This window comes from Watersipora subatra, chromosome 1 (assembly GCF_963576615.1).
Source record: "Watersipora subatra chromosome 1, tzWatSuba1.1, whole genome shotgun sequence".
NCBI classification, from domain to species: domain Eukaryota; kingdom Metazoa; phylum Bryozoa; class Gymnolaemata; order Cheilostomatida; family Watersiporidae; genus Watersipora; species Watersipora subatra.
In genome coordinates, this window is record NC_088708.1 from 5,686,655 (window position 1) to 5,700,348 (window position 13,694).

At 39.2% G+C, this 13,694-nt stretch overlaps 1 protein-coding gene across 1 annotated transcript; it reads left to right on the plus strand.

The window, feature by feature from the left end:
- The first annotated feature begins 1,876 nt into the window (after nucleotides 1-1,876).
- Nucleotides 1,877-3,111, plus strand: LOC137392618 (uncharacterized). Its single transcript, XM_068079025.1, has 2 exons — nucleotides 1,877-2,998; nucleotides 3,106-3,111. Exons 1-2 carry the CDS (start codon nucleotides 1,877-1,879, stop codon nucleotides 3,109-3,111), a joined length of 1,128 nt encoding a protein of 375 aa, XP_067935126.1.
- The last annotated feature ends 10,583 nt before the right edge of the window (nucleotides 3,112-13,694 follow it).

Here is a 13,694-nt window from a genome sequence, read left to right on the forward strand (position 1 = left end):
TACGGCCCGGCCTCAGCTTCGGCAATATCCCGCTAAAGGACACCTGTGTGCCGCACACTGCGGAACAAATAAAAATGGGGTGATTAAAACCGTAAACTGCTACTTTAGCCGTTTAGTTTCAGTTTGTGAAGCTACCGTACCTGTAATACCTTTATTCTGATTCTGATTAAAAAGAGTCTCGAGACCTCAGAAGGAGGAAGTGGAGACCGTTTGCATAGATTGTATAAGAATAAAAATTTATCTATTTGAACAAGTGAATTTAAAACATCAATTAATAAAACTTTCCTGTTCTAATGATCTCCCAATCTAATATCCCGAGAAGTTCGTGGAATGAAGCTGTTAAAATATGTGTTTGTGTTGCAGGCGATTGCCTTTGGAGCGTTAGACCGAGATGATCTGGTGTCATACTGGTGTGGTTGGGACATTAAAAAATTAAAACTTTCAATTAGCGCTGAGTGTGTGCTATTAGATAAAATGTTTATTAAAAGGTTGAGTCTTGCTCGTTTTCTTCTGATCTCTAAAACTTCCAACTGGATATTCTCTCGAGCTTCCGTTACACTAGCAACTCCTTTCAAATTACATATAAATCTCACGGCTCTTCTTTGTATAAATTCAATTTGAGATATGTGTTTGACTAAAAAAGGGTCCCAGACCTCACAAGCGTACTCCAAGGCGGGTCTACATAAAGTCAAATATGCGATTTTCTTTACTTTATTAGGAGCATTAAAAAGAACCCGTTTTATCATTCCCAAGGTTTGTAATGCTTTGGTACAAATCGATGTTATATGGTGGTCCCAGCTCAATGTATTTGTAATAATCACGCCCAAATATTTAAAGCTATCCACAACTTCCAGATTGGTATTATAAATTTAGTATTTAGTATAAATGGTATTTATAGCTTTGCAACCGCCACCAAAACCTCTGGAATGGCAACCACGTGACTTTTTCATTGATAGCGATACGTATTGCATGCGCCATATTGGGAAGTTAATCATATATTAGTTACGTATGTAAACAAACAGTGAAAAATGACAGGAGCCGAGACTACAGGAGCCGAGACTACAGGAGCGTACTTTTGAATGGTTATTTGCCACTTGGGTGTTAATGAAAATCTTCTACACAACGTTTAGAGTGGGCGGATAAAAGAAAACCTATTTATAACATATGGAGTAGGATATAGTAAATGATAAGTAGAAGCAAAATAGGTTTTAGTCCCGTTTTAGTGGATCATATTACTCATACAAACTGTTGTCTTACAGATGCATAAACTTAGCAAATGATATATTCAAGCAAATAACAACTGTTATATTATATTACGGATTATATTACAGATACATGTGTTATAGCTGAAAATCATGTTTTTGAAATAGCTGTATATTAGCAATGTTCCCACAAACGTAAATGTCAAGAGATTAGTTAATAGGTAGGAAACTTAGCAGTTACAATACATTCCTACAGCGTATATTATCTCCCACTAACGGCAACAAGTATGCATCAACAACCATTGCTTACATGCTGCATACGTGTACAATATTCTTACCATTTGATTGTGGAGTGGGGAATTATTTACTCAGTCCATAGCAACACTATAGTAGGAACACAACTTCTATTCAGTCTATCCATTTATATAGAAGTAGCTTTATAGTTACATGTATATTCATTCCATGTCTAGCAACTAAGGAAGCAACATCATTTAATTGTATACTAATAGTTGATCGATCAACATGTATATTATTGTTGTATTATACTCATGTTTGCGTGCTATTTTGTATTGCGCATGAATCTTGGTGTGTTCAATAAAGACAGTTCGGCGTCACGCAACATGGTGGCCAGTATGAAATAATTGTGCTTGCGTTGTGAAAATTAATTTCGAGGGATGCCGAAATTTAACCCCCCTGATGGGTTCGACTTTTTCTCGGAAAAATGGGCAGAGTGGTCTAGAAGGTGGGGCAGATATCGTAATATCTCCAAACTAGACCAGGATGAACAAGAGGTCCAAGTTGACAGTTTGCTGTATTGTATGGGACCTTCTAGCGAAAGTATATTCAACAGCTTAGGCCTTTCAGATGACGATAAAAAGGACTATAAGAAAGTGCTAGAGGGATTCAACCAGTACTTCTCTCCTAAGAAGTACGTGATATTTGAAAGGGCGAAGTTTTTTAAGCGAGACCAAATGCCGGGTGAGTCAGTGGAACAGTATATACGTGCTCTTAATGAGCTCGCTGACAAGTGTGACTTTGGCGAAAAACGGTCAGAGCAGATACGAGACCGGCTGGTAGTCGGCATTACTGACACGGACTTGAGCAGAGAGATGCAGAAGATGGACATTGAGAAACTGACTGAAAGTACAGCTGTGGCAATGGCTAGACAGGCCGAGCAAGTCGATAGAAACGTACGTGAACTAAACGCAACTGCCGGTGACACCAAAGCAGTGGATGCAGTAAAGCGCGGTACCGATAATCGTGATACTCAGCAACGACCCAAACCTGATACTTATAGTGGTAGTAGCAAAACTCCAACGGGTCAAGCATCTGTGAGACAGTGTGGGCGATGTGGTCATAACTCCCACACATTCGGAAAATGTCCGGCCATGAATGCAACATGCCACAAATGCCACAAGCAGGAGCACTTTGCTCGTTTATGTAAATCCAAACCTAGTGCAGTACATGCCTTGGAGGAACAGGATCAGCAGCCGAGTAGTAGTAGAGGTTCCTCTGATAATCCCGGACATTTTTTCCTCGGAGAAATCAACGACCGGACCGCTGATGTTGAATGGACTAAGACAGTGAAAGTAGACAAAATACCCATACCTGTACGCTTCAAACTGGACTCAGGTGCAGATGTCTCCATTATTCCCCGTAAATTGTGTGGATCAGTGCAATTGAACTTACCAGACAAATCCTTGTTTGCCCCTAGTAATGCTGAAATACCTGTGTTAGGATGGTTTGAAACCACTTTGTATGTAAACAATCGCAAGGTAGTAGAGAAACTCTATGTGGTAGCGCATAACAAAGCTTTGCTTAGTAGAAAAGCATGTGTTGATCTAGGCTTGATTGCATGTAATACTAGCATTGACTATGTATCAGAACCGTGTTCTTTTGACAGGTTTAAATCTGAGTTCCCTAGTCTGTTTTCAGGGCTGGGTAGAATGAGTCAAGAGGTTGAGGTCAGGTTGAAACCGGGTTCCACTCCTTTTGCAATAAATGTGCCGCGGTCTGTCCCTTACCCTTTGTTAGACAGAGTAGAGTATGAGTTAAAGCAGATGGTTGATTGTGGAGTTATATTTTCAGTAAGTGAGCCCACGGATTGGTGCTCTCCGATGGTGGTAGTGCCCAAGCCCAACAATCGAGTTCGCATCTGTGTAGACTATACACGACTAAACCTGGTAGTAAAAAGGGAAGTGTATCCTATGGCACATGTTGATGCTAGTTTGGCAAAGCTAGGTCGTGGGAAGGTATTCAGTAAATTGGATGCTAACTCCGGGTTTTATCAAATTCCATTGTCTAAGGAAAGCAAGCTGCTTACTACATTCCTGACCCCCTTTGGTAGGTTTGCGTATCATAGACTTCCTTTTGGGTTGTCCTCTAGTCCCGAGATCTACGCCAAAGTTGTTTCCCAGGTTCTTTCAGGTCTTGAAGGAGTTATTGTCCACATGGACGACGTCTGCATCTGGGGTTCCACCAGTGATGAACATGATAAGCGAGTGAGGTTGGTTCTGAAGCGTATGGCGGAGGCAGGAATGACGTTAAACAGTTCCAAATGTGAGTTTTCTAAGAGCTCCATAAAGTTCTTAGGTCACGTGATATCGGAAGAGGGCATCAGAGCTAGTCCTGAGACAATGCAAGGTATTCAGGATTTCACTACACCGAAAAATGTCTCAGATGTGCGTAGTTTTCTGGGCATGGCTAACCAGTTTAGCAAATTTACCCCAAACTTGGCAGAAATGTCCAGGCCCTTGAGAGATCTGTTGTGTAAGGGCTCTCAGTGGTTTTGGGGTGATTCCCAAAGTAAAGCCTTTGCCCGGATCAAGGGTGAACTGTCTAGAGAATTTGTTCTTGCAGCGTATGACCCTAAAGCTGAAACAATAGTACAATCTGATGCTTGTCGAAATGGCATCGGGGCTGCATTGCTCCAGATTCAGCCTGATGGTACAAAACGAGTTGTAGCAACTGCCTCTCGTTCTTTATCCGATACTGAAAGACGATATGCCACAATAGAGCAGGAGGCACTTGGTGTAGTGTGGGCATGTACCAAGTTCAAGGATTACATCACGGGTATGACAGTGCGAATTCAAACCGATCATAAGCCCCTTATCCCACTCCTTAGCACCATCGAGTTGGACAAGTTGACAGCACGCATTCAAAGATTTCGTATGCGTCTGATGAGGTTTTCGTACGTGATCGAGTACTTGGCAGGGAAAGACAACACCTTGGCAGATGCATTATCCCGTTCTCAAGCGTTGCCCACAGTTGACGAGGTGTGTTTTGTTGAAGAGGTGGAACTTGTTGCTAAACAAGCCCATCAGATGTTCGCTTCTAGTGGAAAATTAGCTCAGTTGGCCAAGTTGCAAAAAGCAGATGAGGTTTTGTCCCAGGTCATACAGTTTGTTGAGACGTCATGGCCGGCTTACTTGACCAGCCAGGATGTCCTTCTCCGTCCCTACTTTGAGTCCAGAGCATGGTTGTCTATTCAAGATGGTTTGTTAGTCTTAGGAGATCGCATTGTTATCCCGCAAGTTGAAAGAGTTGGCGTGTTAAGGACCCTCCACCAAGGTCATTTGGGAGTCTCCAAGTGCCGCGCTAGAGCAAAGCAGGCTGTTTGGTGGCCCGGAATATCCCAACAGATCGCTGAGATGGTGCGTCAATGTAACACCTGCAGATTACATGCCAACACAGTCCAGGAGCCTTTGATGGTAGCTGAACTTCCCCAAAGACCGTGGGAGAAGTTAGGCAGTGACTTGTTTTACCACCAGAGCCGATGGTATCTTGTGCTAGTAGACTACTATTTTAGGTTTGTGGAGGTTGCCCCCCTGTCCGAACTCAGTAGTAGAGAAGTTGTGGATCACTTGCGTAGTATTTTTGCCAGACATGGTATCCCAGAGCTGTTGGTTTCAGACAATGGCCCCCAATATTCTAGTTCAGAGTTCAAGCATTTTGTTTCGTCTTACGGGTTTGTGCATGTTACTAGCTCGCCAAAACATCCCCAGGCAAACGGTGCTGCGGAGAGAGCAGTTCAAACGGTTAAGGCGCTGCTCAAGAAGGAATCTGATCCGTATCTGGCCTTGCTGGCATACCGGTCTTCACCCTTAGAAAATGGGATGTCCCCATCAGAGCTGTTAATGGGTAGAAAACTCAGGACCACAGTTCCCATCTTGTCTAAGTTGCTGGACCCTCAGACACCGCAGAGGTCTGTAGTCAGGGAAAGAGAGGAGTACAGAAGAAGTCAGACAAAGATCAGTTTCGATCAGAGACATAAAGCAGTGCCGCTATCTCCCCTTAAGGTTGGAGACAGAGTGGTTATCAGAGACTTAAACAGAGAGGCCAAAGTATCTCAGGCGACTTCCCCTAGGTCCTATGTTCTCAGAGATGCTAACGGCATGGAGTTGAGGCGTAATCGTAAAAGTCTGGTGCAGGTAGTTCCGGATAGTGAGTTGAGTTCATCTAGTCAAGTAGTTGTTGAGCCTAGAGAGAGTCCCCAGGCAGGTTGTAATACACCCATCAAGTCAGATGTACCCCAGTACACGACACGTTCTGGCCGCGAAGTAAAACCTCCAGTAAAACTTGACCTGTAGCCTCTTGACTCCTACCCACATGCCCCCCCCCCCCGATACTCATATACTCATTTGAGAATACTCCTTTATCATGCTTATGTCTTAAGCTGGCTCGTATGCTATTTTATCTCACTTATATTCCAAACCGAATTGGTATCCACGTCGGTAGAGTCATGTTACTGGTTTTTCAGATAAAGGTATTAGATGTGTTATTTCTCAGTTCATAGCTTTCATACACGTTCCAGTATTATCCCCGTTGCACTTAAGTCACTGTTGGAAAGGAGAGATGTTGTATTATACTCATGTTTGCGTGCTATTTTGTATTGCGCATGAATCTTGGTGTGTTCAATAAAGACAGTTCGGCGTCACGCAACAATTATATCATAATATCTTACATCTAAACTGCTAATCTAACCCCAACCCTGTCTTTAGAGGGTTGGTTGGAGGTGTACATACATTAGCGTATATATGAGGCATCGTTACATGAACTATAACATTGGATTAGCCTTGTTGTAGAACCGTAACCTGACCATCACTAGACTACCTCCCACCTATCGGCATCGACACTCACATAGACGGTGAATAACACTATGGCACCAGCTAACCAGAGTCCTCTGCACCTAACGACAAACACAACTGAAGTGAAGACTATCCATATATAAGGAGATTTGGACTCATACTAATACTGAAGGTAGATAGCTCATTTACAACAAAGTAAGCTACAACACATGAACCATAATGGAAAAACTTAGCACATGAAGCATTTCCATAGAAACAACCCATATGCTGCCAAAACAGAAACTATTTTCAGGATTTAGGAGATAATAGCTCATGAATGTATGATACAGTATCTGTAAAAGATGAAATAAACTACTGCAACAACTAAATAGAAATTAAAAACAGTTGTAATAGTGGGTAATCAAAATAATGCAAACAAAGAAATGCAGCAAGTAGTGTAATCTGATGATTAAACCTATACATAGATGTTACAAAAACTGTGTAAAAGGAGATTTGTATATCACTGGATATTGAGCCAAGGTGCATCAGAGTTTCTTAGAACTAAATCAGATTAGAAATAGCATTACAACAGCAGCTACAGATTAATATTACAGTGATTACATTGTCACTGACCTTTTTAAAAAATATTGCTTTTATATTTTATACCGCAAAGATGCGCCTTGCTGTTTGAATGCACCATTTTTAGCATAATGATGCTGTCAGAGATCATAAAACGACTGAATGAGGTTTTTTATCAATGAAGCACAGTGGTTGGATATGCCATCTGCTGTGTTCGTAAGGTGTTTCCCACGGCATAGCACATCACTAGATCTTACACTACTGATAACAAACACTACGCAATGGAGTGGATCTGGCTTTGCATTAATACAAAAGTATTGATCTTCAGCTAGCAGGATTCTGATGACACCGTCTGATGGACGTTCCAATCCTTCATTGTTTTGTAGCACGAGTAGAGTATAGAGATGTCGGTACTAGATACTTGACTTAGTGGTAACCAGCGACTGATGGCAAATGTCACGTGACAACACTTCAATTAGTTTTTGCACAATGTAGCCAGCTATATAGACTACTGTTACCTATAACAGAAGTTTTAACATTTGAAATCATTGTAGGATCCACAAACTATTAACTTCTAGAGTAGCCTGTATCGTGAGAATTTTGAGCAGTAACATTACCTGTCTTATCAGCATCTGATTTTGCACCACATCTGCTGATAAGTTTGCAAAAGGCAGCATTAAACTGAGTAACAGTAGGATTATTATTCCAACCGCCTAAAGAAAACCATCGATTATAACAATTACATAAAATCAACAAAAGTGAACGTTTTGTTCCCAAAAAAGTACCCTTAAGATACAACAATACAACTAGGATCATGACTACAGCTAAAAACTGTATTCATGATCCTAAAAATAAAGTAAGTCAAAATGCTACCATATCGCTATGTAAAATGAAAAAGTGGCTATTTTCACTGGAAGTCATTCACACATATCATAGGCATAACTTTCTTTATTTTTATTTATTCCTTTATCAAGCATGCAAATGGATTGCGTCCATGAGATTATTTCAACAGAAATAACAACAAACAAATTGCAGAAATACTGAAAGAAGTACTAAACATTGGCACAAATGCATTACTAGAGACATTCACATCAACATCTTTTGGTAAGCTGCAGACATCATTTTCATAAGCACTGGCTGTCGTAGCTGCTGCTGTTTTGCGTGCTGTTTGAGGTTTCTAAACAAAATTTAGTTATACCTACTTTAAGTTGAACAACCTAGTAGCCCTGCGCTTGACAAAATTGTTTTGAATTCAATCATTGAAAAGCACAATTCAACATTGAAACAAAACCTTTAAATGAATTGATAGTGTGGGCACAGCATCTGGTTTCGGTTGAACATTTTAGCCTGTTCTGTCAAAACAAGGATCATTGAAATTTTCGTTGTAGACAAGTGCCCAAGGACCAGGCTTATTTACTTTTCTGCAGTTGCGATACCATTATAAATAACGAGAGTTTTCATTTACTTCATTTGGAAATCTAAAAAGTAAAATGAAACTATAATAGTTAGTTAGCAACAGTAGTACTAGCAATAGTATTATTACTCTCACCTCCTTACTGCTAGCTAGCTATATATATAGGTACAACAATAAATAATATAATAGGCACTACAATTTTTTTTTCAAATATTGATTTAGAAATAAAGCGATAATTTGTAGATCCTAAATATTACAACAATAAAAATTTCAAATTTGAATAATAAAAACCTTTGTGTTGAAAGAGAAAAAAGTTTACTCACTAGCTTACAAATTCATCTAATCACCGACAACATGCAGCCATACTCGCACACTCAGTAGTGACACCAATGATATAAACCCCCACCCCCATCAACATCCTTGAGACAATCTACCAGCTGCCATGAGCCCTTTGGGACTGCTTGCAACAATGCTGCTCCCAAAAAATGCGTACTGGTATCAGACTTCACCCTATCCCTGCATTCATAATTGAACAGCAACAAAACTGGAGACCTCGCTTTCGCTGCTTTCATTACTTCAAAATCCTTCTGCCGGTTTTTTGTGTAACACCAACCATTCTTCTCCAACTCCCTCACAGGAACCTCACGTTCCGAAAGCTTGGGGCTATACCTGCTTAAATAATTGCCAAAAACCTTAAATTTTTCGAGTTGTTTTTTCATGGGCCGGGATTTGTTTTATTGTTTTTTCTTTATCTGGGTCCACTTTAATACCTTCCCTACTCAAGGCATGACCAAAAGGATTCACACTCCTCTTTTTAAACTCACACTGGTCCTTATTCAATGCCATACCCCACACTGGCCAACTTTTCTAACATCACTCTAAGTCGCTCACTGTGTTCCTCATTGATACGTCGTACTACCAGAACATCATAAATAGAGGACACCCTTTTCATCACCTTAAATGGCATTTTACAATACTAAGATCTACCAAATGGTATAATAAAAGCAAAAATTCCTTTGACTCCTCTGCCAAACCCACCGGCCAAAACCTCAAATTGGCATCCATCTTGCTAAAGACTGTACCGCCCATAAGCTACACAAGCGAGCTCTCTAAAGAAAACAGAAAAAATTATTCTTTAAGAACGCACTTATATGATCGAGTTAGATCTATGCACAACCTCACCTCGCCATTCGCTTTAGAGGCCACCGCTATTCTTGAGTACCAAATAGTTGGCAGTTTTATTTTCCCTATCACTCCTAACCTCTCTATATTCTCATTCATACCTGAAATCATCCCTAAGCCCAACGGGTGCGTGTCTGGGCAAGTTCAAATGTAGGGAACTTGCCCAGACATGCACCCAGGCTCGCCTTTTCTTCCAAATTCATCCTTAACACGTTTTGGAGCACACCAAGTTTACCAAACAACTGAGGATACCTATATTTCATCTTTGGTAACTAGTTACACAGTTTTCCCTATACCTAGCCTCAGTACCTATGATTTACCTAACAAATTATTACTCTGGCTCCCTCTCAGCACATAAAGCACAGCTTCAATCAAGCTATTTTTTTCGAAACCGGAGGCACCTTTGTCTTCCTCATAACATCTTATCTCTTGAGATCCACCTCAGTACAACTATTTTAAGTTCTCCTAACAAACACACCTAATCACTTTTCTGAGTCACCATATACATAACACACCTTAAATGAACTTAAATGGTGGCGCTATCTTACCATCACAATCAATCATCTGCCACTGTAAGAAAATGAACAAAAATGGATGACTTATCGCACAGTACTGACTAATTCAAAGGTTGACTTGAAACAAAATTTACATTACGGTTATTTGGTATCAGAAGGTTCACCATATCTTTCTCTGCTGTGTTGCAGGTTCTAAATATTTAGGAATGCGATTACGAGCTCTTAAAAGCTAAAAGACGAACAGTTAATCACAACCATCATGAAAATGGCAATAGGTTGAAATTCCTCTCAAAACGGCTCAAATGTGACGTAGTTGAACAAGATGTGCTTTTGTTTACACTTTCATGCAACCTCATTTGTTGAAATATTTTTACAAATGACCTTCACGCATTCAATAAAACCATGTCGATTGTCCTTACGCGTCTACTGAATTATCATTGTAATGCTGTTACTTTGAGCACTGATATCTTAAAACCTAGCTTGAAAATCAGTTTAATTTTTTAATCTTAGCTCGAGAGGGTACATATCATCCTCTGATAAACATGAAGAGCCTGTTGGTCACCTGTGATGGTCGAAGAATGCTGCAGAAATTGTTCGCGGCATTTGGCTGAAAATATGGGGCACATGATCAGATTATGACTGGATGATTAGACCAAGCTGAAACAAAACTTTAAAGTAGCAAGCATCTCTATTTAATAAGGGCTTTCCGGTAAAACCCGAAGTGTTTGTCATAAACTAGTGCTACAAGACGTTTTATGTTGAGCCTTCTATTGACCTTTCATTTCACGTGATAACATCACGTGTCAAAACAATAACCACGTCGAATTGAATACGTCATCAAAATAAGGGATTCCAGCCTACAGCCATTTTTGTGATGACTTCGTTTTTGAGCTTTTAAGAGCTTGTAATCACATTTCTACATTTTGAACCTGCAACACAGCAGAATAAGACATTGTGAACCTTTTAATGCCAAATAACCGTAACGTAAATTTGGTTTCAAGTCAACCTTTAAGATCGAGCATCTCAATATCCATGGATTAACCAGTAAGATAGATCAAGTGAGAGGTATACTATCTAGACACAAATTTAAAATTCTCTGTTTATCTAAAAGATTTTTTGAGGAAGGAATTTATCAACAGTTATTTTGTCATTCCCGGAGATAACTTACTATGGAAGCATAGGATAGAGAAGAGAGGCCGGAATCAAATGCCCAAACCCCTAAAGCAGAAGCTCATGTACACAAGTCTCATATTTGGATTATTCATCCCTCGCTACGAGAAACATTAGCAATGTGTTTACAAGTGCGTCTTGGAACAAGCTTCTACGCAAAGATGTCAATGCAATGCTTTATAACTTTAATTTGACTTACTAATCAAAAATGATTTGCAAACTAGCACAATATGTAAAATGTGAAATACCCCCTTCATGCATGGATAAGGAAGTACAATCATATATTAGTAAGCTGAATCGCTTAAAGCATGACAGGAGGCTGGGTAGCTTAAATGTTAAAAAGAAATCTTGTCACAAGTTTGATTCGCTCAAAGAGGAACCCTATTGACCCTACTGATGTAAGTTACAACCCTACAAGACAAATATGAAATTCTGTAAGGGTGAAGCTAGCAAAAGATCATAATGCTATCAGCAGAAGATTTGAATAGTCGCTTCACATTAGTTGCACTAAAACAGTGCTCAGCGCCTCCCAACAGATTTCTTGAGAACGTTACAACTAACATAAACTTCATGCTAGAAATGTTTCCTTGGTTCGCACTCAAGCTATGTCTGAGATTTCTTTATTCCACGTATATCAGAAAAGCTACTGACCCAGATGGCATATCTGTGAGAATGTTGAAAGCTACGCTCCTTTACATTAGCCATATCATTACAGACAGGTTCAACAGCATCTGACTAGATGGGATATTTCTACACTGCTGGAAAATAGCAAGGGTACTTCCTATGTTCAAAACAGTAAATCGTGAAGAGCTTAACAAATATTGTACTATATCAGTATTGCCGATATTATTAGAAATATTTGAGAAACATTTAAATGAATGCTTCCAGGATTATATGTTGAACTCTAATCAGCTTCATCACCTACAATCCGGTTTTACATACGGACATACGTAAGACAGTTATGTCTTTCAGTCAGTAATATATTATTGCGCCTGAAGACGAAATTGAGGTGGTTCCATTGCTTTGATGTTTATTGACTTGAAGTAAACTCTCGATTTGTCAACCATGATATTCTAATGCTAAAGCTTAAGGTGATTGGAACCACGAGCTCTTCAGTCATATTGCTTCTTTCCTTCTTATAAGACCAAAAACAATTTTCAAGTTTTAAGAACATTCAATCCAGTAGTTTTCGAACCTCAGTTCCAGTGCTACAGGGCTTCATTCTTGTTCCTACCCTTTTTTGATATACATAAATGACTTCTTTACAATGATGCCCCTGTTGAGTATCGTGTATGCATATGCTGATGAAACTGTTTTTGTCTGAAGCAACAATGACATTATCTTGATGAAATGTGTGATTCTGATATCAAAAAACCTTCAATGGTTTAATGCCAGTAGTACAAAGATCAATTTGCAGAAGTCACACTTTTTTTTGATAAGCCATCTCAATATAGATACTGTATCCATCAATTTACATGTAGGGATTAAAATTCTGTCATGGAGAAGACAAACAAAACTACTCGGCGTCTTCATAAGCGATGATCCCAAATGGTCTAAACATATTGATCATGTTTTTGCAGCAAGTTTTCATCAAACATGTTTCTTTTGAAGCAATACAGATATTTCATAAACAAAAAGACAGCCTTGTTATGTTCCTTTTAATTTATGCGTTGTCATCTGACCAATGGCTTTGATAATACTGTATATTTCCTCATACACAGAACAGCAGGAAAAAGGATACAGATACATATCCTCATACAGAAATCTACACTATGACTTGTGTACTCCTGATCACGTATTTCAGCTCAACACACTCTCACCAACTACATCATAAAATTTTTGAACACAAGGCCCTATCAAGTGCTTAATTCTACATTTTTGTTACAGGTTTCAAAATCCTGCATAAACTATGCCTAGAATATTTGTATTTATCCTTCCACATTTAGGACAAACATTGTTGTCTATTCCTTGACATCAACATTCTACATCCCCCATTATATGTTTCAGTTTATGAACTTTCTGTTATTACAACCTTCAATTCATTACACAGACTCCGCAATACCATTCACTTTCTGTTATTACAACCTTCAATTCACTACACAGACTCCTCCGCAATACCATTCATTTACCAACTTTAAAAACAGTTGTGTTCAACTCACTCAATAATTCCTGATTTCTGTCTTTTCAATTTTGTTTATGTAGAGAAGAACCTCATATTGTTGAGGATTACTAGCGTGAATAAGAAGTTATCCATGCTAAACGCTGCTTGTGCTTTGATGAAATAAAAAGTGGTTAAAATTAATCTATAAACCACATAGCAACATTGTATTACATTGTAAGATAAACTTTCAGTTTCTTTTTTAAAATACTGACATATTGTTACTCTTGTATATTTGAAAGCTAAACAGCAACTGGCTTACTACATAAGTGAGACAAGAAAGTAAAAGGATTACTACATAAGAATTACATAACAGATGAGCAAGTCAATATGAACAAAGAGTCTGACAACAGCTATATACAAATACAAAATAATGACTGTGGTCAATGTCAACAACTAGTACATATT